Here is a 27,598-nt window from a genome sequence, read left to right on the forward strand (position 1 = left end):
GTATAACGAAAATGTTACCACCATAACAAACAAAAGGCAGCCTTATTCACTACTGGTCAGGGTGGAAATTAGCATGGAGGCTCCTTAAAAGCTAAAAATAGGTCTAGCATATGTCATAGCTGTACCATTCACTTCTGAGTATTTGCCCAAATGACTCCAAGTCAGCACATTCCGCACAGTTCACAGTAGCAAAGCTATGGAGCCAGCCACAGGGGAATGGCTCTAAAACTATGGGGCTTCCCTTTCGGTACCATGACCTTTTAAAAGGCAGTCTACTGAATGACCTCTACCCTCATGGAATTTATACACAGGAGTAGTAAAGACACGTACACAGGAAAAAATGATACGGGACGTGACTCCAGGTCCACGAAACCCTGTCTTTCCAGAACCGTGGTTTACCAATCACAGTAACAAGCAGTCTAACGCATTCTGTAGGTCAAGTCTAAATTAACTAGACTGAACTATATCACCAATTTGACCTAGATAAAAATGACTACTTCTTATGGCACCTACGGTAAGACTATAAATCATAACAGATTTTTTTCAGCCATAAAGTATAAAGTATTGTCATTTGCAGGAAAATAGATGCAGTCATGTGATACCCATTACGTCAGTCTCAAAAAGAGAAATCCACATTTCTGTCATTTGGAGTTCCTGGATTTATACAGAGACTTACAGTTATGTCTGAACATGAGATATGAAAATAGAAGCAACCAATGAGAGAACAAGAACAACTAAGGGGCGGAGTGGAGGAGAGGGTGGGGGGGGGGTCATGCTCAGTGCACACACATCCATGACTGAACATACCCTTATGTAACACTGCGTTGCATATGGTGAACATATACAATGAAAATGGTTGTGTTCGTTATGCTCACTTATTTATTTTCATTTTATGTGCATTGGTGTTTTGCCTGTGTGTATGTCTGTGTTAGGGTATCAGATCCCCTAGGACTAGAGGTAAAGACAGTTGTGAGCAGTCATAAAAGTGCTGGGAATTGAACCCACGTCTTCTGGAAGAGCAGACAGTGCTCTTAACCCCGAGTCATCGCTCCTGTTGCTTGTTGTTTTGTTTTGCTTTTGAGACAGAATCTCTCTGCATAGCCCTGGCTGTCCTGGAACTCACTATGTAGATCAGGCTAGCTTCAAATTCACAGAGATCCTGCTGCTTCTGCCTCCAGAGTTCTGGGATTCAAGACATGTGACACCATGCCTACCCCTAAAAACCCTTTTAAATACTGGTTATGTGTATGATATGCATGCATATATGAGTGTCTATATATATGCGGGTGCACTGGTGCGTTGAGGCCAGAGGTTAACACTGTATGTGTTCCTTGACGGCTCCCGACCTTATACGTCATAGCCAAGTCTCTTACCTTGAACACAGAACTCCCCACTTGGGCTAGTCTAGCTACTGGGATCTCCTGTCCCCGCCTACCCAATGTTGGGATTCCAGTGGGTTGCATGCGCACCATGATCAGCATTTATGGGTGTGCTGGCATCCAGATTTCCGTTCTCACACTTACAGGGCAACCACCGTGTCCTCCGAGCCATCCCCCAGAGTTTTTAAATGAGGAGAGCTCAGTCTATCTAAAAAAAGAATAGTTACATCAGCATGTAACTATTTCCCTCTTCTATTATAATATATATATATATATATATATATATATATATATATATATATGTTAACATCCCTTAGATAGCAAAGCCACGAAATGTTATGATGGAAACAAAGGATTTTTTCATCTTGTATCTAACTGTTATAGTAGGCAAATTTAAGGAGACCACTTTTAAGCTTAGAATTAATGTTCCCTCTAAAATTTGGTTTTCCCTGAGCATATTTATGGCAAAATGACATCACCATGTTTGTTAGCAGGCATTTTATCTTTGGAGTGAGAGTTTGGATGGAATCAGGTACTGCAAATACAGGCAGGCTTGTTTGTGGTCCGCAGTCCGTGGCAGGCCCTGCTGGTTGATGGAAACGCTCTTTGGGACCTGGGTACATACAGAGGCCCTTTCTCAGCAAAGCATGCTCTATCAGCTGAGGGGATAAGATAAAACATGCTGGTCAGAAGCCACAGGAAGGCTCATGTCACAGAGCTCTCTAAGATCCAGTATGAGCTAGACTGTCTGACCATCCTAAATTCTGTTACCATCTTTCTACAAATTCTTACTTTTCTCCTCAGAAGCGATCCGCTGAAATGGACTTTTTAGTTGGGTGTTTATAATATCAATTCAGTTGAATATACGTCGCGTTGGCTACAGCCTTAACCTCATTAGCCCTGCTAACGTGTGTTACCTTGGTGGTCGTTAAGACACACAGCTACGTGCTTAGCAGAGCTTGTTTCTAGAACAGCCTTCGATCTCGGAGTCTGAACGCCACACCATACCCCTGCGGTGACAACTCTGCTCATACTCCCTTAGATCGAAGATGAAAACCAGCTGTCCTTTCACGGCGTGGCCTACGTCAACATGGTCCCACTCCTGTATCCCGGAGTGAAGAGGATACGAGGGGCTTTTCATGTGTACCCCTACCTGGACGGGACAGTCTTCGAGAAGGTAAGAAATTGCATGAGGTGTATCATCTTGATTTATTGTCCAAATACGTGGCGGTGAATATTAAGAAATAGGCAGAGCCTGTTGCCCACTCTAGCCCCCGCACACGTGGCGCTGCTGGGTACCTTTATCTCAGTGGCTCCACGGTGCCCCCAAGTACTCTCAGACCCAGGCGGTCCACGAGCTGCTGCCACACTGGTCCCTAGACTTAGTTCTGGCACTCGTGGGGCCATATGGAACTAACCATAATTTATCTCTGGTAAGTATCTCTCCTGGCGGCTCTTTGTTAGCCTGGAACTCTCTGGTTCCAGCTGCCGGGTAAAATCAGGGCTCTAGAAGTCCAGCACGGGGCTGGCCTATCGCAGCTCCCTGCCATGGACTCTGCCCACACTCCCAACAACTCCCCCTGGTAGGTAAGCTATAAACTACCAACTACACGGTGAAATTGTGTCTCAATAAGCTGTAATTTATCAATCAGATTTATGTGTTAAAGTCTCGATCCACAATATATCCACACAATAAACTCACAACCAAATGATACAGATATAAACCATCCGCCTGGATAAGATAAACTGACCTATAGAAATCCATCCCTTAAGAAATACACATAACTACCCATGGCCATTTAAGACCACCTGGATCTGGGTCGTCCTTCTCCATCTCCATCTTGACTTCTCTCCTTCCCCTTCTCTCCCACCTTACAAAAGCTTTGTCCTCACCTTACTTTTTACTGTCCGATCGTGGGCCTGACCTAACCTGTGCCAGCCCTCACCTGCGTACAGACATCAACCTACACAGATATGCGTTTGGTTGCGTCTTTGGCACTCAGGTCTTTGGTGACATCTAGAACCAGTTAGTATATGGCATTCACCGCAGTGTAATGTAGGGAGCGGTTTCTCTCGTTACGACTGAGAGAAGCATCTGTCTCTGGGTTGTAAACATACGCGTTCAGACATCATTTCAGGCTACGTCAATCTAGGTCCTTCGTGACCTCCCCAGGCTCTGGTTGCTAACTGTGTTTGTAATAAAGACAGCTCAGGCTGTTCTTGAACTTGCAGCTTATCTGCCTCTGCCTCCCAAGTGCTTGGGATTATAGGACATGCCCATGTTTTGTTTTGTTGTGGCTTTGGTTTTGGTTTTGGCTTTGTGGAGGCAGAGTCCCACTGTGCCACCCTGGCTGTCCGGGAACTTGATCTATAGATCAAACTGGCCTTAAACTCGCAGAGATCCATCTGCTTTGTATCCAAACTGCTGGGACTAAAGGTGTGCATCACCATGGCAGGCCTGAGGATGGGGGGATGATGATGATGACGACGATGGCGGTGGTGGCGGTGGTGGCGGTGGTGGTGGTGGTGGTGGTGATGTATGACTGCTCTGTTTGCATATACACTTACATGTACACCTATATGCCAAAAAAGGGAATCAGATCCCTTTATAGATGGTTGTGAGCCACCGTGTGGTTGCTGGGAATTGAAGTCAGGACCTCTGGAAGAGCAGTTAACTCTTAAGCTCTCCTGAGCCACGTCACCAGACCCTACCTTATTGTTTGTGCTTGTGCTGCTAAGATGCCCAGAGAGTAGAGGCACTTTCAGGCAGGCCTGACAACCTGAGTGTGATCCCCAGGCCCCACAAGATAACAGGAAGTACTTCTCTTAAGAGCTGTTTGCTCACAGACACATACGCACGCACACAAATAAAATTAATACAATTAAAGTTATTCATCTTTTTATTATTTAGAACAATCTCTAAATTTAAATGTATTTGACCACATTCTCCTCCTCCCCCAAGTCCTTCCAGATCCTCTCCATGTTCCCTACCTACCCAACTTGAGTTCTTTCTCAAAAACAAAACAAAACACTGAAAGCCAAATACAACAAGAAAACAAAATAAAACAACATCCAAACAGGAAAGCAAAACAAACTCACCCAATTGCAACTAAATAAAAGCACACAAAAAGCTGTGGCGCCCATTGTGTGTCGGCCAACGAGTCCTGAACACGCGACCTGAGCTGGAGTGGCCGGTGTATGACAGATCAATTGTTAACATTCACTGTAGTAGCAGGTTTTCACTAAGTCATTCATTCATTAATTCATGCATGCATTCATTCATTCAAAAAATAACAAAAGATAAAACAAAAGCTATCACATCGAAGTTGGAAGGCTAAATCAGCAGAAGGAAAAGAGCCCAAGAGAAGAAGGCACAAGAATCAGAGACTCGGGGTTGGGAATTTAGCTCAGTGGGCGCAAGGCCCTGGGATCGGTTCTCAGCTCCGGAAAAAAAAGAAAAAAGAAAAAAAAAAAAGAATCAGAGATTCGGGGCTGGGGATTTAGCTCAGTGGTAGAGCGCTTACCTAGGAAGCGCAAGGCCCTGGGTTCGGTCCCCAGCTCCGAAAAAAAAAGAACCAAAAAAAAAAAAAAAAAAAAAAAAAGAATCAGAGATTCATTCGTTCACACACTTAGGAATCCCATAAAAACACTAAACTGGAAGCTGTTGTGTACTATGTTGTGTATATGTAGAATGTATATGTACATATATGTGTGGATGCATGCACTGAGGACCTGGTGCAGACCCGTGCAGTCCTGTGCACGCTGCCTCAGTCTCTGTGAGGACACATGAGCTTTGCCCGTGTTGCTTTAGAGGGCCCTGTTTTCTCAGCGTCCCCGTCACCTCTAGCTCTTACACACTCTCTCTGCCTCCTTTTCTGCCTGGTTCCCTGAGCCCTGAGGAGAGGGAGTTGAGGGAGACATCTCACTTTGGGCTGCGTGTTCCCAGGTCTCACTCTCTGTGGAATGTCTGACTGAGGGTGTCTGCATTTGTTCCCATTGCTGTAGGAGGAGGCTTCTCTGATGAAGCTGGGCAAGACACTGAACCTTGAAGGTGGCAGGATGCCCTGAGAGCCATTTATCACTGTGCGTTTAGGCAGTTTTCCTTTCTGTTTTTAGATCAGTAGTATTTGTTTTTACCCCGGGTCCCAGGCTATCTAGCCTCTAGCTCTTGGTCACCCAAGCAGTGTGAGGATAGGTTTTATCTCAGGGAGTGGGCCGTATCCCCAATCTGATATTGATTGGTTACTCCCACAAGTTTTGTGCCAGCATCACACCATTGTAGATCAAAGGGGTTTGAGTTATTTTAATGGTAAATCTTTATAAGTTTGATATTTATTTGTTTGTTTATTTTTGGTTATTTTCTAGATAGGGTTTCTCTGTGTAACCTTGGCTGGCCTGGAACTTGCTCTGTAGACCAGACTGGCCTTGAACTGCCTCTGCCTTCCCAGTGCTGGGAATGAAGGTGTGTGTCGCCACAGTGTGGCTGATTTCTATTTTAAAAGAAGACTCTGGGGGCTGGGGATTTAGCTCAGTGGTAGAGCGCTTACCTAGGAAGCGCAAGGCCCTGGGTTCGGTCCCCAGCTCCGGAAAAAAAAGAACCAAAAAAAAAAAAAAAAAGAAGACTCTGCTGCTCACTTGGTATGCAAATGGACGGTGGGGCTTCTATAACTATTGACTATTAACTATTAACTTCTATTAACTATTGCGATGAGTGCACAACGCATTGTTATTGTTAAATTTTCCCTCAGAAATCATGACAAAACCCGGCTGTGGTTTGAACTACACACTGAGGTTTTATCCTGAACTTTAACTTGCCTTATCCTTTCAGTTCTATTTGATGGTAGTAATTAGACAAATATCGTTTCTTTCATATAAATGAGTTACTTTACTTGAGGTAGTTCAGAATTGTGTGTCAAAGAGGAAATCTTTCTGATGACTACAGTTAATCAAGTGCAGGTGCCAGGTCTCCTCCTACCACCATTAACCAACAGGGAGCCAGCTCTTTTCCAGTGCCGGCTTTCCATGCCCACAAGGGAGGGGTCCCGGAGGGTGCTCAGGTCTCTGAGGTTCTAGAATGGTCTAGAATGGTCCCAGGGAGGCTCCAATGGGGAGGCCCGCTGCCTATCACCGTGTTCGCTTGTTTCTTTGCAGACCAAGTGCTTGTTCAGCTTGTTCAGGGACACTGGGCACCATTTGGTTCACAATAACAAAGCAGGAGGACTTAACTCCCCGCTGTCCAAACCTCTCTCCAAGAATCTGAAAGAAGAGAGAACAGGGAAAGACAAGGACATAGACGGACGGCCTCGGCTGGGAGAGTTGGTAGGCTGGAGACCATCCCTGGAATCAAATTGATGTATTTTGCATCGTAATGCCCCTCCTACTGTGAAGGCCGGGGAGCAGTGCACGTTCTGACTTTTCTTTTTGTTTCAGCAAGCACCGAGTATAAAATCGCAGAGCTCGGACACCCCTCTGGAAAGCGAAGCGCCTCTAAGCCACAATCTCGAAGGACAGGTGACTCTTCAACATTTCAGAACCTGACCTTCCTCTTCCAGACGTTGACTGAATAACACAGCTTCCATGGAAAATGCTGTGGGTGGGACACGAGTCCCCACAAGTCCTTGCTCAAGAGTAGTAGTCTGTGACCTTGAGCTAGCTTGTCCACAGCATAGTGAGTCCGCACAGACTGTGGTTAAGCTCCTTTCCAGAATTAAACTGGTTTAGTTTTGTTTTCTTTTTTCCCAGACAAGGTTTCTCTGTGCATAGAAAAGAGGAAAGAGTGACCTGCATTTAAAATAGTTCCAGGCGAGCTGGTGCACACTGGGCAGGCAAGAGGACCTCTGAGTTCAAAGCCCTGGTCCACACAAAGAGTGCCAGGTCAGCCAGGCCTTGTCTCAAAAAAGAAAATAAGTAAAATTTTTAAAAAAATATGTTCAACCAGAGCCACTAGAGTAGAAATTCCAAGAACAGCCATGGAAACGCTTCCTTCCATGAGCTAACCACTTTTGCCACATTCCTTCAGATTGTTATCCCATGTAAAATGTTTAAAATGTTTGACCACCGAGGTCACACCGCATATGCGTTTACACGCATGTTCTCACTCGGTCTGTTGTGAGTGGTACTTGATTATTAAACATATCACCAAGGCCTTTTCGGGAGGTCAACAGGAACCATGTCTTTACAGCAATACGTGGAGGCGGGGACGTACATCGTCCTGGAGATCCAGCTGGACAAAGCCCTGGTACCAAAGCGGATGCCGGAGGAACTGGCCAGAAGGTGCGGGCGGGCGCTCGCGCCACTGCTGTGCAGTTTAGGCTGAGGAAGAGCCACTCAGTTTGCCCCACAGTGCAATTTCCCCTGTCCTAAGCAACAGGGTTTTTGTCTTCATCACAGACAGAGTTTACTCCATTATTGTTTCTTCATGGCAAATGCCATTACATTTTTTAGTTGACAGGAGAGTATAAAACACCCAGATTCCTTCTGTCTTGTGACATTGTTTTCACTCTGTGCTGTCTGCTGAGAGCTACAAGGTGTTCTTGTATCCTTTTAAAAATCTATCTGTTTATTTCTTTTCTTAGTAGGTCTTGCTAAAGGTTTGTATTTTCTTCTATTTTTAATTTTGTTCGTTTGTTTGGGTTTTCGAGATAAGGTTTCTTTGTGTAGGCCTGGCTGTCCTGAAACTCACTTTATAGACCAAACTGGCTTCAAACTCACAGAGTTTGCCCCTGCCTCCTGAGTCCCGGGATTAAAGGCACCACTGCCCAGCAATTTTATTTTATGAGTACTTTGCCTGTGTGCATGGACAATGTGTGTATGTGTTTGCATTGTAAACTAATATATAATATATGCACATGTGTGTATGGGCACACTCACTCATGTATGTGCTGTCTGTGTGTGTGTGTGCTGTATCCGTCTGTATATGCATGTGTGTATACGAACATGTCTGTATATGCGTACTCACTTGTGCATGTGTGGAGGTCAGAAGGCAGTGTGTTTGTGCTGTATCTGTCCGTATGCACATGTGTGTATATGCACATGTGTGTATATGTATACTCACTCATGCATGTGTGGAAGTCAGAGGGCAGTCTTTTTCGGTCACTTTCACTTTATGTTTTAAAGTTTTATTTATTGTCCTTGTTCTGCTAGTTGTGGTGGTGGTGGTGTGTGTACACTGCATGGTGCATGTGTATCAGATTACAACTCCATAGAGCTGGCACCCTTGTTCCCTTTCACACAGGCTCTGGGGAGGAAACTCAGGTTTCAGGTTTGCACTGCAAATGCCTTTATCCCGAGTCATCTCTGTGGCCCATCTTTTTTTTTTTTTTTTTTTCTTCACTCAACATGGAACATAACATTTTAACTAAACTGCGGGGCCTAGCTAATGCCCTGTCCCCTCCCTCTCTATGGCTACCCCTACTCTAGGAGGTGAATTGTACCCCCATACCTGGCTTTTTTATGCTTCTACATAAGAGATGGGATTCAAACTCAGGTTTTCTGGTTTGCACACTGAGCCATGTCCCCAGCTCATTAATGCAGCATTATAATATGGCTAAATTAGAATGAAGGCCAACCCATGTGACCCTCTGCTCTGGAACCAGGTAAAGGTCCTCACAAAGACCTACAGTGGCCTGCACTCTGCACCTGCCTGGCTTCCCATCTTCAGTCCAACCAAACTAGTATCTTTGCTTTTCCTCACATTTAAGACGTGTTTTTTGATGATCTTGTTTGTTTTGCTTATGACCCAGGGTCTCACCACATAGACCAGGCTGACCTTGACCTCACAGAGATCCCCCTGACTGTGCCTCCTGATTGCTGGGTTAAAGGCAAGTCCCAGCCACTAAGCTCCCATGTGCAGCAAGCTTTACACTGGCTGCTGCTTTGCCCGAAGCAACCCTAGTCTGAAAACCACGTGACTTCCCCTTCCCCTTCCCTTGGGCCTTTGCCCAGGTATCATCAATGAAGCCTTCCCTAGTGAAGTCTGCTCTCCTGTGCCCGACAGCCTGAGCCCCAGCGTAGCTCTGCCTCCCCACATCACTTCCTCTGGCACATGTTGTCTTAATAGGTTCCTTTCCCTACCAGAAAGTAAGCCCCGGGGAGACGTGTGTCGTCTAGCTCCATCCCCAGGCCTCAAAAAGCTCCTGACAGACAGTAGGAATTCGCCGTATATTTTGAATGCATTAATAATATTATTTCTGGAGAGGAAGGTAGAGGGCTGACAACAAAGTTGAAAGGAGATACTTAGCTACACATTGTTCCAAGTCTTTTAAATGTTTATTATTGTCAATTAAGATCAATAATATTCAAGTTACTAGTCAATTATTTAGGTCTTATCAAAGGAAAGTTGAACATGTCCAATTGAGGCTCTCAAGGCCGAATAGCATTTTTGGATAGGGATCTGAATGAATAAGGGACCAGAGCTATCTGATTTATCCCTTGCAGATAGGAGAAGAGAGTTCTCTCTTCTGTTTTATTGTGCTTGGTTTGTTTTTTGATACAAGGGCTCAAGAAGCCCAACTGGCCTCAAACTTGCCATACAGATGAAGCTAACCTTAAACTCCTTCTTCTCCTGCTTCCACCTTCCAAGTGCAGGGTCACGGGGGCACAGCACCATGCCTGGACCTCCTCGTAGATTCATATAAAGTTCCCTAGAAGAACAGGCAAGGATTTGGCTTGTATTGCTTTAGAGAGATGAGGCCGTAGAGATGGCTTAAGTGACAAGAGCGCTTGGCTGCTCTTCACAGGACCTGGGTTTGGTTCCCAGCAGTGCCCCCTTCTGGCCTCTTTCTGTACAGCACGTAGTGCACATTTATCACTTGTTTTTTTTTTTTTTTTTTTTTTTTTTTTTTCCCCGGAGCTGAGGACCGAACCCAGGGCCTTGCGCTTGCTAGGCAAGCGCTCTACCACTGAGCTAAATCCCCAACCCTGTGCACATTTATCAATGGAGCCAAAACACCCATACACATAGAATAAAAACAAGCAAATATTTATTTATTTATTTATTTATTTATTTATTTATTTATTTATTTATTTAGGAGACAGACTTTCTCTGTGTGCCCTTGACTGTCCTGGAACTCACTCTGTAAATCAGGCTGGCCTGGAACTCCCAGAGACCACAGCCTGCATGTGCCTTCTGAATGCTGGGATTAACGGCATATGCTACCACCACCTGGCTCAAACAAGCAAATCTTTAAAAAAAAAAAGTGTTCTCTTAGAGCCTAATAGCATTATTGTACTTTAATAATACAGTTGTATAAATTATGATTAAGAGCATATGTTTTGGGCTAGATGAGATGGCTCAGCAGTTAATAACACTGACTGCCCTTCCAGAGGTCCTGAGTTCAAATCCCAGCAACCACATGGTGGCTCACAACCGTCTGTAATGAGATCTGATGCCCTCTTCTGGTGTGTCTGAAGACAGCGACAGTGTACTTATATATATTAAAAATAAATAAATCTTTAAAAAAAAAAAGCATGCTTCTTCCCAGGTGGAAAGGAAACTTAGTTTCCCGAATCCGTGTGCTTTGAGAAGCAGAGACCCCCAGAAACACACAGACCCATTGTTTTCTAACCCTTAGTCCAGAGTCTGTTTACCAATACTTAAAAAGAAAAGAGTGAGGACAAAGCCAGGCTCAAATCAGCACCGTCTTATATACTGTCCTGGGGTTCAGCTCCAGGGCTTTATGTGAGACAACTCAACTCCTCAGATCTCCTCCACACAGACTCAGGGGGAGGATGAAAGAACACGGGCCTGCAGATAACAAAGCCTCTGTCGTTTTTTTGTTGCCTTTTCCTGATACAGGGTCAAGGATATGATACCCCCGAGGCCACCTCTCACCCGTCGGACAGGGGGAGCTCAGAAGGCAAGTGTTAGCGCCAGGGAGAAACTGTGGGTAACAATGCATTTGAAGGCAACACAAGCTCTTCTATGTGGTTTCCTGAGGTGTGGTGGAGTGTGTGTGTGTGTGTGTGTGTGTGTGTGTGTGTGTGTGTGTGTGTCTGTGTCTGTGTCTGTGTCTGTGTGTGTCTGTGTCTGTGTGTGTGTGTTTATCCATTTGCGATCAGAGAATCCTGTACAGCGTGTAGCCTGATTTAGTGGAAAAGGACAGTGTAGTGCTAACCTGGTTGAGGACTTGTAATCTGTGACCTGTTCACTGCTGGACCTTGGCTGTTCTCCCAGGCGGTGAGTGACTACCACTCGCAGATCAAGAGCATCTCTAGAGCCATTCTGAATGAGTACCACCGCATGTTTGGGAAGCACCGGCCGAAAGAGGAGAGCGACATAGACAATGAGACCATGGAGGAGCAGAAATGCCAGCTCAACTATGAGCTCAATTGCTCTGGAAAGTACTTTGCTTTCAAAGAACAGCTCAAGGTGAGGCATGCATTTCTCCAGGTATCCTGTCACCCAGTGGAGCCCTCCCACACACACCTGCTCAGTGGCTTCTGCTCTGATTCCACTCAGCTTGGTGCTGTGGGAGGGAATGTCAGAAACCCACCCACTTCTGCAGTCTCAGGATGCTGTGGATTTATTTCGAATGAGAGCCTGTGAGAGCCAGTCCTCACTTGAGACTGGGCTGGACTTGAGAGCAAACTGCATACCCTCCGCTTACAGGAAGTTTGCTCTTGACACTGTAACTGACTCTCCATCTCTCTCTTAGGCCTCTTTGTCTGCAGAATAAGAGCCAAGAGCTGGTGCTGCACACCCGTAATCCCAGCTCAGCAGGTGAAGAATCAGGAGTGCAAGGCCAGCCTTGGCTACAGAACAAGTCTGAGGCTAGCCTGGGCTCTGGGCTATGATGAGAACAAAAACAAACAAAAAACTGTAGTCTTTTAAAATAGTAATGGCTAGTATTTATGTTCAGAACATTTTTTTAATTTTGGAGATGAGTTATTTTTGAGCAATAAGAGATAATATTATCACATGGGATTATTATGAGAATTAGTATGATGAAGATGTTTAGTATATAACCTGACTTAGTGAGGGAAAAGAGGAACAGCAGCTGTCAGGCCGTACCAGCATGCTGAGTTTATATATTATTCTCCCTGCATTTGTGGTCTGTGTTCTAAGATCCCCAGTAGATGTTCAGAACTGTGAATAAGGAGCCAGAGCCAGCTCAGCAGGTAAGAACACGGCTGTTCTTCCAGAGGACTGGGTTTGGTTTCCAGCACCCTCATGGAAGCTTGCAGCCATCTGTAACTACAATCCAGGGAGTCTGATATCTCCTCTGGGCTCTCTGGGCATCAGCACACATGTGCACACACACATATGCAGGCAAAACATAAAAGAGAAATAGCTAACTGCTTACAGCCGTGGATAACATTGAACCTTACATGTTTCCTCTGTGTAGAGGCCTATAATTTCTTTCGCTTTATGGCTTCTCTTTGGAGTATCATGCATTGTAGTGCTTGGAGCTTTTTCCTGTCCAGTAGGGACTGTGGAACACACATGCTCTGGTACCTTGCTGTCAGCCTGATAACTACAGAGTGCTCAGTGCTCTGCGTCCCGTATGGTGTGAACTGCTAAGCATACGGAGACTTCTACATCTGATCACTCCTTTCTGTAATCTTCCATTTGTCTTCATCTTGGAATTGACCATGGGTGATGGACTGCAGCTGCAGCGAGACTACTGTAGTTGTGCATTTTTGCTCTGTAGACAAAGTCTAGCTGTACAACCTTGGCTGTCTTGAATTACCGTCTCTCCTGGCCTTGCGCTCCTGATGCTGGCTTTATGGGCATAGCCACTGCAGTTTTATGTAATCCCTCTGCTTTCTTTGTTCAGCTTCTGAAGTATGATGGCAACACTGGAACTACGTGTGCCAAACTTAACAAAGAAAGAAACTGGGTACCAAAAGAGGATACATGATGCTGGCTGGCGGTGAGGCACGCTTGTAATCCCAGCTCTTGAGGGCAGAGGCAGGAGCATTTTGTGAGTTTGAGGCCAGCCTGGTCTACAGAGGGAAATTCAGGACAGCCAGAGCCAGAGCCAGAGCCAGGACAGAGAGAAAGAGACAGAGAGAGAGAGAGAGAGAGAGAGAGAGAGAGAGAGAGAGAGAGAGAGCGAGCTTGTCTGCCCCCCCCCCCAAAAAAAACCCAAACAAAACACAAAAGAGACACACAAGCCAGGGGCATATTAAGTGGTACAGTGACGGTGTTTAAACCAGAATCCCATGGTCTAGCCTCTCAGACCTTTCTCCATGACACCGCGTAGGCGCTGGGAAAGACAGAACTCTCAAACTTACTCTCAAGGTTATTTGAGCTCCATGACCCTCTCCACACGGTATGGGCACTGCCTTTCCCCTGTTGTGATGGTACAAGATCTAGAGAGGAATCTCTTACAGCCCGGGCTCGGGGTGCTTGTTCTTAAATCTAGCGCTTGGGAGACAGAGGCAGGAGATGTGCGTTGAAGAGCACCTCGGGCTACAAAGTGCGTTCCAGGCCAGCCTGGGCTACATAGTGAGACAGCCTTTAAATATGTAAATCCATCCAGAACCTGTTGACTGGAGAGCTGTGAGTGCACTGATGGCCTCCCAGTTAACTGGGAAGTAACTGACTTGAGGCTGGTGAACCCGGAATCCAAATCCCTGGAGAGCTGGGCGTCAGTAACTGCTGAACCTCCCATCAGAAGGGGCTGTGTGTGTCTTGCAGCACGCTGTGGTAAAGATCGTGAGAGAGAAATACTTGAAGACAACAGCATTCGAGAGCCAGGAGGAACTGCAGACGTTCATCAGTGAACTTTATGTGTTCTTGGTAGATCAGATGCATGTGGCCCTGAACCAGGTGAGTGCTCACAACCCAGAGCCACCCCGAGGCAGCAGAGCTCCTTCAGTCAACAATGCTGGTGAAGTGCTCTGCTCTGTACAGGGTACTACAGTCCATGTGGAGGGGAAGAGACATGCTTCGTTCTCCTGCTTTAAAACAGTGTGACATGGGCTGGGACTCAAGACGTGGCTCAGTGGTTAAGAGGACTGGTCGCTGTTCCAGAGGACATGAGCTTGATCCCAGCCACCACGTGGTGGCTCATGACTGTCTGTACCCTCATCTGGCCTCAGACAAGACATGCATGCATTAACACACACGCACACGCACACACACACACACACACACACACGCACACACACACACACACACGCACACACACACACACGTAGAATAAAAGATTTCAGTGTGATAGATTTGTTAAAAAGCTATGGAAGTCATGAAATGAAACATTATTTTCTGAATGCACAAGTCTCAATTTTTCTTTAGGATAATAAAAATAAGGTCAAATGATATCTTTGGATATTTGAAAAGGCATGTTTGAACTGCTACTGTAAAGAGGACGGTAGTGATTAAAATATGCCTTTAAATTTTTAAATTACATTTTCATTAATTTCTTGTATGTATGTGCCACAGTGCATTTGTCAGGGTCCCTCCCTCCCCAGGACCTGATTTGAGTCATTAGCATTGGCAGCAGATTCCGCTACCCACTGAGCTACCTGGCCAGCTCAGAACATGCATTTTAGGGACTGCTGATCACTTCATACCCATGAGTCTGTGCCTGTTTGCACACTTGCATCTTGGCTGCTTTTCTGCATTCAGGCTTGCAGTCAGTTGTTCCTTGGTGTGACAAAAGCACATCTCTGAGCAGCTAAGCCACCTCATGGCCTCTGTCTGTCCTCTCCTCTTTCTTCACTGCAGTCTTTTTCTCCGGACCTTTCCTTACATGCTTCCGTCTTCTCGGAATAGGTAAGACCAGAGAGCACAGTGCTGTAGGATTAGAAGGACAGCCCTGCTTGGACGTGGGCGTGGGTGGCATGTAAGATTTGTTTGGAAAGCTCTTGACAATTTACATGCAATGGGAATTGTTTGCTTGCCACCTTCCGTCCCCCGGGAACATTTGCTAGTAGAGGAATCAGGCCTGAGACACAAGTGAGGTAGATACTTTGATAGAGACACGGCTCTACCGGTGCAGGCCAGAGCTTTGTGCGACGCTGGGACCTTTCGGGGAAGGCTTCATAAAGGAGCTGGGCTTTCAACACTGCAAACATCTCCAGGCGGATGTCTCTGGGCATTGAGTCACCAGGCACATCACAAGGCTTAGGAGCTCAAGAATGTGACACGTACATTTCTGTATAGGCCACGGAGTTCAGGAGCAGAGGCTGACGTTGTCTAGGGTCGGAGAATCAGGACTTGAAGCTCGGGGTCCATTCCTGATGAGAGGCTTTGAGAGGGTGGAGGAGAGGCCTTGAATGCTTCACAAATCAAAATTCCAGGGTCAGAGGAATAGCTAAGCAACTGTCGAGAGTGTTGGATGCTCTCGCAGAGGACCTGGCTTCAATTCCTAGCACCGACATGGTGGGTAACGTCCACTGATAATTCCAGTTCAGATGAATCTGATGCCCTCTTCTGGTATCCATGGATACCAGGCACACACGTGGTACCTAGATATTAGCAGGCAAAAAACGCCCATACACATAAACTATTCTTTTAATTTAAAGCTTCCCCCATTAACAGGAGTTAATTCAATCACTCATACCGGGATACAGTTTGATTAGATTAATATTTTTACAGAAAAGCACTCTCATAGCAGTTACAGAAGCTGGATTTGAGGTGGCTCTGGTGATATTGTCTGGTTATTACATACTCAGGGAAGAAGAGCCAAGGATTGTTTTTTAAAGGATTCATGTTCATTTTATATACGTAGGTGTCTTACCTGCACATATGTATGTATACTACATGCATGCAGTGCCCACGGAAGGCAAAAGGGTGCGTCTGGTCCCCTGAAACTGCACTGCGGTGGTTGTAAGCTGCAGCCATGTGGGTGCTGGGAACTGGGCCCAAGTCCTTTGTTAGAACGGCCAGTGCTCTTGACCTCAGAGCCATCTCTCCAGCCCTGAGTCAAGTGTTCCTAATCTCAGGGTTTGGTGACTGAGCCATTGGTGGCCAAGGAACAGAGCATGAATAGATGGTTGGGGGAGTGACCCTGGGTTTATTTTGAACATTAGCATTGGTGGGTCTTAAGAGAGAGCAGTCTGAGGTAGAGATTTGAGGAGCTGTGTGGCCAGAAATGCAGCAGCCTGAAAAAATGATGAGGAAAGAACGTGGCCGCAGGCAGTAGACACCTAGGAAGTATCGGCGAAGGGGTGGGTGAGCGGAAGAGATGACAAGGACAACCAATGAAACCGTTTAGGAAGTGGGAGTGTGGGGTTGCCAGAGCCAAGGAGAAAAAATTACAAAGGAAATAGATGTACATTGTCCAATGCTTAGGGATTCAAGAAAAACACATCTGGGAAATTTGTTGTATCTGACAATAAGGAGATTATTGTCAAACTTTCCATGGGAACATTCATTTACACTGAAGATTCAAACTAAAATTAATCAAGGAGTAAGTGTGCTGACAGGCGATAATATGCATTCACGAAGTGGGACAAAGGAGCGTAGAGTCTGGAAATTAGATTAGGCTGCCCCCTCTAAGGCCAGCACGCCAGGTGGGTTTTGATAAATGAAGTGGGCAAAGTGGAGAAGTTGAAACCAAGTGAAGGACTGGGTGTGGTGACTCTGGCACCCCTGAGACTGAGTGAAGCAGGGGGATAGCCATGAGTGGAGGCCAGCTTAGGCTTCAATAGTGAGTTCCAGGCTTGCCTGGGCTGCATTGCTCTTTTCAGACTGTCACAGGCAAGAGTGTGAGAGCCTGTCTCAAAGAAAGCAAACAAGAACTATTGCTGTAAAATTATAAAAAAGAAAATGTTGTCTTTTATCCCCCACTAGATCTGGCACCGCAGTGCCCCAAGATATCTGCTGGATATCTCAATTTCAGTCAGCAAAGCGTCTCACCCTCTCTGCTCCATCCCTTATCACACTGCCCAAGGCCCCTTTACCTGTCTAGTCCCCAAGGCAGGTTTCCATGCCACAAACACACATCCCAACTCCCTGGCGGCCCCAACCAGCCACCGCACACTTTCTCACCCTTAAATCTGCACATGAAAGAACACACAACACAATAACTCTGATCCAATTGATAAGATATAATTGCCCACCTAAACATGCAAAGCCCTGTACACACCCACCCCTTAAGAACATCCATAACAACCTGTAGGGTACAGCATGGATCTTAACCTCAGCTTCCATGTTGTCTCCGCCACAGCTTCTCTCCTTCCTCTCCTCTTCTGTTCCCATCTCCTCCTCTTCCTTCAAACTTTTCTCCTGCCCATCCATCCTTCTCGTCCAGTGACAGGCCTCATTCTGTCTTGTATCTGCCTCACCCGTGACATCATCCCACACAGAACATTAAGCAAAGGGAGGAAAGTACAGTCAGCAAGCCCTAGACAGATAACCGAGAGAACCCAGGCTTGAGATGGAAGGGTTAGGCTCAAAAAGAAGGAGACTTTGCATGACCCTTCATCTGAGATCACAAGGACAGAGCACAGGGAGAAGCAGTTTAGACGGAGAGTTAACAGCTGAGGAGTTAGCAGCGAGAGAGACGGCTCAGCAGTTAAGACCACTGAATATTTTTTTCCGAGGAACTGGGTTCCATTCCCAGCACCCATGTGGCAGCTCACAAGTGTCCCTAACCCTCACACAGACGAGTGTGCAGGCAAAACACCAATACACACAAAAAATTTTTAATTTATAAAAAAGAAAATAGTTTATAAAAAAAGTTGAAGGTTTAGACTGGGAACCTAGCTCAGAGCATTTCCCAGGCATCTGCAAGGCCCTAGGTTCAGTCTCCAGCACATTCGAGAAATTAAGGGTTGCTTGCCCAGTACCTCTCTTTGTTCCTTTGGACAATGTTTCACATAATCTAGGCTAGCCCTGAACTTGCTATGTAGCCAAGGATGGCCTTGAATAGACCCTCCTCCACCTCCCAGTGCCTACTGTAGTTACCCTTTCTATTACCTCGGTGAAAGAAATTGGTATTGAAACTATGTTTATGTTTCATTAATATTATGACTGCATCTCATATCCAGTTTATTCTTGTACACATCTCCACCTGTAACTCTTTATGTTGTTTCTTTACGATCTCAATGACAAGGCCATGCCAGAAGACGCCCCAAGCAGCACCTCAACGATTCAGACGAGCAGTGAGCAGCTTCGGCTCTTCGCGTTCGAGGCAGAAGTCGACGAGAAGTTTGAAATGGCAGCAGTGTATTATGAAGAGGTGACCAGGCTTCTCCGTGACTGTTGTGACTATCTGTGGATGTGTGTAAAATCGTAGGTTTTTGTTTGTCTGTTTATAGAGTTGCTTAGTTGGTCTTAGTTTTTTGAGACAGGGTTTCTCTGTGTAGCCCTGGCTGTCCTGGAACCTGTAGACCAGGCTGGCCTGGATCTCAGAGATCTGCCTGCCTCTGCCTCCTGAGTGTTGCATTTAAAGGTATATGTCACCACCACCACCCAGTACATTGTAGTTTTTTATTAAATATAAATTCCATCAGTCAAACTATAGACACAGATGAGTAGGACAGAAAGAGAGAGACCAAAACTATGCCCATATGAAAGAGATCATTTGACTTTTGGTTTTGGTTTTGTTATTTGTTTATCTTTTTCTTTTCTGGAGACAGGGTCTTGTATATCCCAGGCTGACCTTAAAATTCTTATATAGCCAAGGGTGGACTTGCACTTCTCCCTCTACCTCTGATGTCAGGATCATAGCCGCACCCACAGCACTCCCGGTTCATGGAGTACTGGGATCCAACCGGAGGCCTTGAGCATGCTAGGCATGCACGGACTCTACAAAACCAAGTCTATGTCCAGCCCAGACATTGGGATGAGTTGTTTCCCTGTATCTCAAGCTGGCCTATGAGACCTTCCTGTTTCAGCTTTCTACAACTAGAGAAAAAAGCCATGTGTTCAACAGGTCACTTGACTTTTTTTTAAATTTGTTTTTATTTTATGTGTATAAAGTGTTTTTCTCCGTGTGAGCATGCCCACCAGGTACATGCCTGCTGTCCGCGCAGGTCGGAAGAGAGCGTCAGAGCTCCTAGTACTGGCGTTACAAATAGTCACAAGCCACCACATGGGTGGTGTGAGCCAAGCCTATTGTGGCAGGCTCTCTCCTGTGAGCCCATAGCCGACCAATCTGGCAAGTCTAGCTGGTCAGCTTGCTCTGGGGCACACTGAGATTTCAGACAGGCCGAGACACCTTCCTGGCTTTTCCTTGGGTGCCAGGGATCCAAGCTCTGTTCCTCATGTTTGCTTAAGTGCCATCTCTCCAGCACCCAGGGCATCAGACCTTTGATGAAGTTGTAGAGTAAACCCAATGGATAAATGCGTTGTTTCAACCAATAGTACTAGAACAGCTGGTAATCCACATGCAAATGAGGGGCCTTGGCCTGACTGTGAACATTTGCTAGTCAAGGTGAATGGATAACAAATCTTAAGGTAAAATAGGGAACTTTCAGAGGAAACAGCTCTGACCCAAGGAAAGAAGGTGACTGGGAGAAATGATGCCGGCCATTCCAGCACCAGAGAGCAGAGGCAGGAAACTGCCATAAACTGGAAGCCAGCTCCGGCTACACAAGTTCCAGGCTCGTCAGGGCTGTGAGAGCACAGAGTAGGATGGATTATTCGTAGAACATATACTTTTCAAGCAACTTGTATCCAGAATTTAAGACTCAAAATGCAGCCAGGCAGAGTGCACACCCCTTTAATCCCAGCACTCAGGAGGCAGAGGCAGGCGGATCTCTGAGTTGGAGGCCAGCCTGGTGTACAGCGAGTTTCAGGACAGCCAGAGCTACACGGTGACACCCTGTCGTGGAAAAGCCAAGCCAAACTAAAAGACTCAGTGCAGCACTTTACTGTTCAGCCTCTGCTTCCCGCTGCTTTAACGTTTAATTATGTTGGTTATACCTCAGAGTGGGGCTGCTGGCTGTGTAGGGCTGCTGCTGGCTGTGTAGGGCTGCTGCTGGCTGTGTAGGGCTGCTGCTGGCTGTGTAGGGCTGCTGCTGGCTGTGTAGGGCTGCTGCTGGCTGTGTAGGGCTGCTGCTGGCTGTGTAGGGCTGCTGCTGGCTGTGTAGGGCTGCTGCTGGCTGTGTAGGGCTGCTGCGTTTAGCAGTCTGCTCCACCACAGGGCTCAGCTGCTCCGGGAGGCAGGGCGTGGGCAGTGACTGCGCTTACTCCACACCGCTGCAGTGGGCGAGGAAGCCCCGGGACAGCACTTGGGGTGTGTGGGGGTGGGGTGGGGGGAGCACAGTCTGTGGTGTGAGGCAGCTGCAGCTGGCTCGGGGGTCCCCAGGCCTGCGACAAGGCTGGGGTTGTCTGGTTCTCAGGTGCTTGGGCACCCAGGCTCTGCTGGATGCCATGGAACAGCTAAGGACGGAGTGCCCCCCACCCCCGGGCTGGATCTATCCCAGGGTGGAGGGTTGGGGGAGACTCCGTCTGGTCCCATGAGGAGAGTCTCTGGCTTGATGGCTACAGGCTTGGCTGGCAGCTGGTTGTGGCTGGGAGTGCAGAGAGGTCTTCTATGGGAGACTAGACAGTGGCTCTGTAGGGAAGGCCTTTTCTGTGGCTCCCCAGGGCAGATCCTGAAGAGAAGAGGCAGCCCGTGGTTTTCAGGTGTTTATTGTCATGGCGAAAGTGGATGAGCATACCCCACTTCTCAGAGTGGGCCTGAGGTTAAATACCTCGTGCAGGGAGGAGGTCTGGAAAGGAAAGGTGATTGACTAAGCCCTTCAGGCCTTTAGGTACCTCATTGTCTTGAGCCTGTGTGACCTGTGGTCACCTTCTTTTCCTGTGAAGGGGCTTGGGGCGTTGCCCTTACGTGACTGACGCGACCGCAAATCTACGAGGGAGCTGCAGCGAGTGAGTGACGAGTGACAGGGCCTGGTCCCCAACAGGCGAAACATCTACCATCCCTGCAGGGTCTCCGGAGCCGGGGCGGGGGAGGGGGTTGAGCCTTAGCTCAGCTGGGAACCAGGCTGCCTTTCCTGGTCCCACAGATTGTATAGTGACTCTGTTTACCTTTGTAAGGATTTCTGCTGGGATGCTGACAGGGATTGCCCTGTGTGTAGGTTACTCTGGGCAGCATTGAGATCTTAACAACACTGAATCTTCCATCCTGACCTGAACTGGGCTATCTTTCCATTTATTCATGTTTTCTTTCATTTCCTCTTTTTCTTTTCCTTTTTTGGAGGGGGCTGGTTTTTGGGTTTGGGAGACAGGGTTTCTCTGTGTAGCTCTGGCTGTCCTGGAACTCACTCTGTAGACCAGGCTGGCCTCGAACTCACAGAGATCTGCCTGCCTCCGCCTCTCAAATCCTGGGATTAAAGGCGTGAGCTACTATCCCTGGGTAATCTCTGTAAGCCACGTTTGTGGTTGTCCTTTCGTGGATCTATGGATGAGTGTGTGCGCTTGCTGTCTCAGGGTTATGATAGCAGTCATTGCCTATGGCTGCTGCGATAGAGCCCTTCGTTCCTAAGGTAGTGACTGGGTTTAAGAATAAAGTTCTTGGGGATTCTATCTTTAAGTCATGTCAGCGATTCTGTTCGCAAAGCCAGAGCAGTGCGGTAGGCACCTGGGTCCTGCGGAAGCAAAGGAAGAGTGGTGTTTTTGGCTGTCACAGAAAGTCCGGTACCTACGGAAGATTTACTGTTATCTGACAGAGAAGGGTGCAGTGCAGCAGTAACCCTGGCCCTCCCCATGCTGTGTGTATTTAGAGGTTGGTCCGGGAACCCCAGAACCTGGAAAACTGGCTGGATTATGGTTCTTTCTGCCTCCTCACTGAAGACAACATCAAAGCACAGGAGTGCTTCCGGAAAGCCCTTTCTCTGAATGAGAGTCACGTTCACAGGTAGGGAGGAGAGATGGGTGAGGTGCAGTGGATGAGCTGTACCTCAGCTTGTCTTTGTTCCATTGGAGTGACCTGGGACCAGACTGCTAACCGTGCGAGTGGGTCTCTCTTCCCAGCCTGTTGCTGTGCGGTGTCCTGGCTGTCTTGTTGGAGAACTATGAGCAAGCAGAGATCTTCTTTGAGGATGCTACATGCTTGGAACCTACCAATGTCGTTGCCTGGACTTTACTCGGTATGCTGTTTCCCTGGGTGTGAATGTGGATGTGGTGTGGTGTGGGTGTGGTGTGGGTGTGGATGTGGTGTGGGTGTGGTGTGGTGTGGTGTGTGGGTGTGGTGTGGTGTGGGTGTGGTGTGGTGTGGTGTGTGGGTGTGGTGTGGGTGTGGGTGTGGTGTGGTGTGGTGTGGTGTGGGTGTGGTGTGGTGTGGGTGTGGGTGTGGATGTGGTGTGGGTGTGGGTGTGGTGTGGGTGTGGTGTGGGTGTGGATGTGGTGTGGTGTGGGTGTGGTGTGGGTGTGGTGTGGGTGTGGTGTGGTGTGGTGTGTGGGTGTGGTGTGGTGTGGGTGTGGTGTGGGTGTGGTGTGGTGTGGGTGTGGGTGTGGTGTGGGTGTGGTGTGGGTGTGGTGTGGGTGTGGTGTGGGTGTGGTGTGGTGTGGTGTGTGGGTGTGGTGTGGTGTGGGTGTGGTGTGGTGTGGTGTGTGGGTGTGGTGTGGTGTGGGTGTGGTGTGGTGTGGTGTGTGGGTGTGGTGTGGTGTGGGTGTGGTGTGGTGTGGTGTGTGGGTGTGGTGTGGTGTGGGTGTGGTGTGGTGTGGGTGTGGGTGTGGGCTGGGGAAAACCCCATCGAGAGATTCTCTTTTTCCTGTTTAGTGACATCCTCTCTGGTTTTTAAACTTGAGTAGAGCAAACGTGGCAGAGAGAAGTCAAATGTACCCATCCTTCATCTGTGATGGTGGAAGTCAGCCGTTTAGTTTATCTGTATTTCCTCAGGACTGTTCTACGAGATTCAGAATAACGACATTCGGATGGAAATGGCGTTCCACGAGGCCTTCAAACAGCTCCAGGCACGAACCCTGCAGACAAAGCTGAAGAGCACGGCTACCGTCCAGAACATTGAGGAAGGAGTGAAGACAGAGCCCAGCTTTGGCCCTTGGGGGATCACACAGGAGTCCTCCACAGCCATCAAGTCAGAAGGCCAAACAGGTGGGCGTGGCCTGTGGAGACGGGCGTGGTCTAAGGGGTGGGACCAGAGACATACAGAGAAGGCACTAAGACAGTATTCAGCAAATACTGAAACCTTTAGCTATTTCAGCAACCTCAGGAGAAATACTGTTTTTAGACCCGTCGCCTGGGCCTGGTCTGAAGTGTCTGTTGTGATTTCATGTCATAGAGAATTTACTCCCTTCGTAAGTATTCCTTAAAAACAGTTATTGTTCTGAGCACTTTAAAATGTCTCTTCTCTCCTTTCCTCCTCACCATGTAATTTTTAAGTGTATTTATTCATCCAACCTGTTTTCCTTCCCCCACTCTCTATTCCTGTGTTCTTTTAAGATTAGGGGGGATTTTTTTTTTTTTTTTGGTTCATTTTTTCGGAGCTGGGGACCGAACCCAGGGCCTTGCGCTTCCTAGGTAAGCGCTCTACCACTGAGCTAAATCCCCAGCCCAAGGGGGGATTTTTTTATTATGTAAGTATATGAGCGCGGCTCATCGGTTCGTGCACCACAAGTTCCAGGCCTCCACAGAGTTCAGACACCCCAGAACTGGAGTTCAGACCATGTGGGTGCCGGGAGCAGGAAGTGGTCCCAGTCACTGAGCCTTCTCTCCAGCTGCTTTCCGCGTAGTTTAGGAAACCAGTTACTCCGCTATGGTTCCTAACTCCTGTCTTTGCTTGTGTATCCCTCGCACAGGCGTGCTTTGGTGTTCTGTGGACACACGTGTTAAGGTTGCCTGAGACATTTTCAGTTGATATGTCATGAGCTGCACACATGTGAGGTCAGTTTACTCAGTGTTGACAAAGCACACTGGAGCCGATGGCTCGCTCACGCCCCCTTGTGATGCCATCTGTCTACCCCCATGCCGAGAGAACCACTGAGCTACGCTCACCATGGAGGAGTTTGCATTGAACGAGTTATATTTGGGTCAGGAGGTAGGTGTCCACTGGCACCCATGTGGTGCTCGGAGGACACCGGGGGAGTCAGGGTTCTGTCATAGCCCCATGTGGGTTCCTGGGATGGGACTCAGGCCTTTGGGCTTGTGCCAGGCTTGTACCTGCTGAACCATATAAACAGCCCAAATTTGTTGGTTTTTAAGTTTTAGAATTCTAGAAATAGTCTAGAATGCTTTCAGAGTTCAACGGTATATGCTTTTTGGTCTGATTTTTTTTTTAACCAAGCATAGTTATCTTGAGGTTTTTCATGGAATACTGAATGTGTCTTTGCTGCCACACTGCTCCCCAGTGTAGACAGAGCACCCCGTGCTCACCTCCGTTCTCCTGCTGCTTCGCGTTTGGTTGTTTTCATGTCGAGACTATTGAGTTCAGAGCATTAGGACCTGATTTGTGCATGGATAGACTCATTTCCCGAAAACACCTAGGAACTCACCAGCTGAGACTATGGGTGATTTAGTGATATGGTTTTGATTTTCTAAATATTTGGAGATTTCCCCATATATCCTTGCTTTTTATTTATGACATAATCTCACTGTGGCTGGAAATTAAACTTTCTCTAAGTGAAATTCTTCAAAAATATTGGAACTTGTTTTATGGGCCAGCAGATAGTCTGTCTTGATAAATATCACTGACAATACAATGCTCTGCAGATGTCAGTGGGGCGTTGTGGCCACTGCACTCCGGGGCTATATCCATTGTAGTTCTTTCTCTTTGAAGCTTAGGAACAGTCTTAAAGACAGGTGTCTTAGTTAGGGTTTCCACTGCTATGAAGACAGACCACAACCACAGCAACTCTTAGAAAGGAAAACATTTAATCAGGGCTGACTTACAGTTCAGAGGCTTCGTACATTGTTGTCATGATAGGAAGCACATCGTGCAGGCAGACATGGTGCTGGAGAAGGAGCTGAGAGTTCTCTATCTGGATCAACAGGCAGCAGGGAGGGACTGACACACTGGGCCTGGCTGGAGCCTCTGAGACCTCAGTGCCCGTCCCCCCAGTGACCCAGTGACGCACTTCCTCCAACAAGGCCACACCCGCTAAGAGCACCCCTCCCTCTAGGCTCCCCCCAGTGACATACTTCCTTCAACAAGGCCACACCCACTAAGAGCGCCACTCCTTCTAGGCTTATGGGGTCACTTTTATTCAAACCACCACAACAGGGTTTCACTTAGTAATGCAGGCTGGTCTCAAACTTGCCCTGTATCTCAAGCTAGCTTTGAATTTTCTACGATTCAGCCTTGGTCTCCCAAGTGCTGGGATCACAGGCACCAGTTTTCATGCCTGGCCGTTGTTTAGGTATATAATCTCTTTCTTCTTTGTGTAACACATTCTTCAATTAACTTTACAATTGTCTCACATTTGGTCTTTAGAGAACTGATTTTAAAATATTCTGCCACAGAAGCATTGCCCGTTAGTTTTTGTCTGGATAGGAATCTGGTTTTCTCAGCTGTCTCTCCCAACCCCATTATTTCCCTGGTGATGGGAGGTATACATTCCTAAACTCTGATGTTGTCATTCCGTGGTGCTTGCTAGGGGTAAACACAGACGCGACACATTGTATCCACCTCTTCTGTGGCTGTGGTTTGGGTCAGTGCGTTGATATCTGTTTCTCTCATGTAATTGTCTCCCTTAGCTGTGTGTGGACCTTATTTCTCTGTATGGATTTTATAGTGAATTTATTTAGTGAATCTTTAAAATGTAGTTATCATTTTTATTTGGACTGTATTGGAAATTACAGATTAGCTGAGGAATACTTAGCATTTTCATGTTAGCCCACTCTGTCCGATGTGGCAATGACACCCTCCACTTAGCAAGTTTTCTTCTTACTCCTTTAGTAACACCTTAACATTTTATCTAATGAGGCCCTGTTTAGTAAATGAAATTTCTAGTCATTTCTAGGTTCCAGATAATTTTTATTGGACTTTATGTGGAAACCTTCCCCAACTTTTTTCACTCTAATGAATTGATGATTTTTGTTGTTTCTTGAAATTTTGACTATGAGCTGGGCGTGGTGTCCACACTTTTAATCACAGCACTCAGGAGGCAGAGGCAGGTGGATCTCTGAGGGCATGAGGCCAGCCTGGTCTACAGAGCAAATCCCAGGGTAGCCAGAGCTATACAAAGAAACCCTATTTTGAAAAAAAAAAAAACACCAAAGAACCAACCAACCAAACATATATATAAATGACTGATAGCACCCACCAATAAACATAGTTTATCTTCTTCCTCCCAAAGCTCATCTCACAACATCTTTTTAAAATGTTTTGCCTTATTTTTAATTATGTGTGTGCTTGTGTCTGGGTCAGGGGTGTGTGCACATGACGTCAGGAGCATGTGGAGAGATCCAGTCCCCCTTGATGTTCTAGGCAACTGGGAGCCATGTGATGTGGGTGCTGGGCTTGTGTTCTAAGCCCCTGCGCTACTTCTCTACCCCACACTATCTTTCTATCCCCCCAGGATTATCACAGTGTCCCCCTTCCAGTTGTCATCTTTTGTTGCGGTTTCTGGTTTATCTGGTGTAACCCCTCAGCTTTCCTCTCTGATGTGTCTGAAGAATGACCAGGAGGTTTTTCCTTGCTGTCCCCAGGGATAAGGCCCAGGACCTCACACCCGCTGAGTCCTCGCCCCACCGTGGAGCTGCATCCTCAACCCCAAGGTTCTTTTGCTGTTTACCTTCTTCGTTTCTGTGATGTGGTCTCCTTTTCCCTCTCTTCAAAGTGGGACGCGTTCTGTGGGGTGCATTTCCCTCTGTCACCTTCATCGCCCAGTTCCCGGGAGATGGACTCAGTTCCGCTGTCTTCCATGTGACTTCTCTGTGCCTGCATCGAGGGCCTTGGCCTCCCACGTGTCTGTCCTTAGTCACGAGGCCACCCTCGGGCCTGTCCCTTCAGGGTTTGCGCATCTCCTCTCCTGTAGCCTTTCAATGCCAGAAAGAGGGCGCTGTTTTTCATGAAAATCTCATCTGTTTAGGACCAAACACTGCTTTGTCCAGTCTAGACGAGTTTTTGGAAGAATCATCTAAGGCGCAGTCTGACTCACAAGAGCCAATAATCACTGTACAACCTCTGGAGTCCTCCCTTACACAGAAGTCATCCAATGCCCTGCTAAAGGAGCTGACATCCAAAAAAGGTGAGGAGAAGTCAACGTTTCCCCTGGAAAGAGGGCATCAACCAACCAGGAGAGCATGACCATGCTTAGTTTATGGGTTTGGGGGTTCCTGAAGGGTTTGAAGTTGCACTGACCACGCTTTATTAGTCTAGAATCTGAATTCTAAACCCTATGCTGGGGCTCCTCT

General features: G+C 47.1%; 1 protein-coding gene across 19 annotated transcripts in view; it reads left to right on the top strand.

Annotated features, from left to right (window-relative positions):
• The window catches only part of Cfap70 (cilia and flagella associated protein 70), a 65,681-nt gene that overhangs the window by 24,070 nt on the left and 14,013 nt on the right, over window positions 1-27,598 (top strand). For 10 of the 19 annotated variants that reach the window (XR_005493747.2, XR_010057834.1, XM_006251665.5 and 7 more), the window contains 13 exons: window positions 2,422-2,556; window positions 6,531-6,698; window positions 6,810-6,890; window positions 7,561-7,652; window positions 11,176-11,236; window positions 11,554-11,748; window positions 14,023-14,154; window positions 18,389-18,514; window positions 22,008-22,141; window positions 22,258-22,373; window positions 23,126-23,338; window positions 26,891-26,959; window positions 27,274-27,432. Coding sequence is in view for 17 of the 19 variants with exons in the window: in XM_006251665.5 (XP_006251727.1) it covers window positions 2,422-2,556; window positions 6,531-6,698; window positions 6,810-6,890; window positions 7,561-7,652; window positions 11,176-11,236; window positions 11,554-11,748; window positions 14,023-14,154; window positions 18,389-18,514; window positions 22,008-22,141; window positions 22,258-22,373; window positions 23,126-23,338; window positions 26,891-26,959; window positions 27,274-27,432 (1,681 nt within the window). In the remaining 2 variants the exon portion in view is untranslated. The other 9 variants (XM_063274375.1, XM_063274377.1, XM_063274376.1 and 6 more) reach the window with 6 other exon arrangements.

The sequence above is a fragment of the Rattus norvegicus genome, chromosome 15 (assembly GCF_036323735.1).
Source record: "Rattus norvegicus strain BN/NHsdMcwi chromosome 15, GRCr8, whole genome shotgun sequence".
NCBI lineage: Eukaryota > Metazoa > Chordata > Mammalia > Rodentia > Muridae > Rattus > Rattus norvegicus.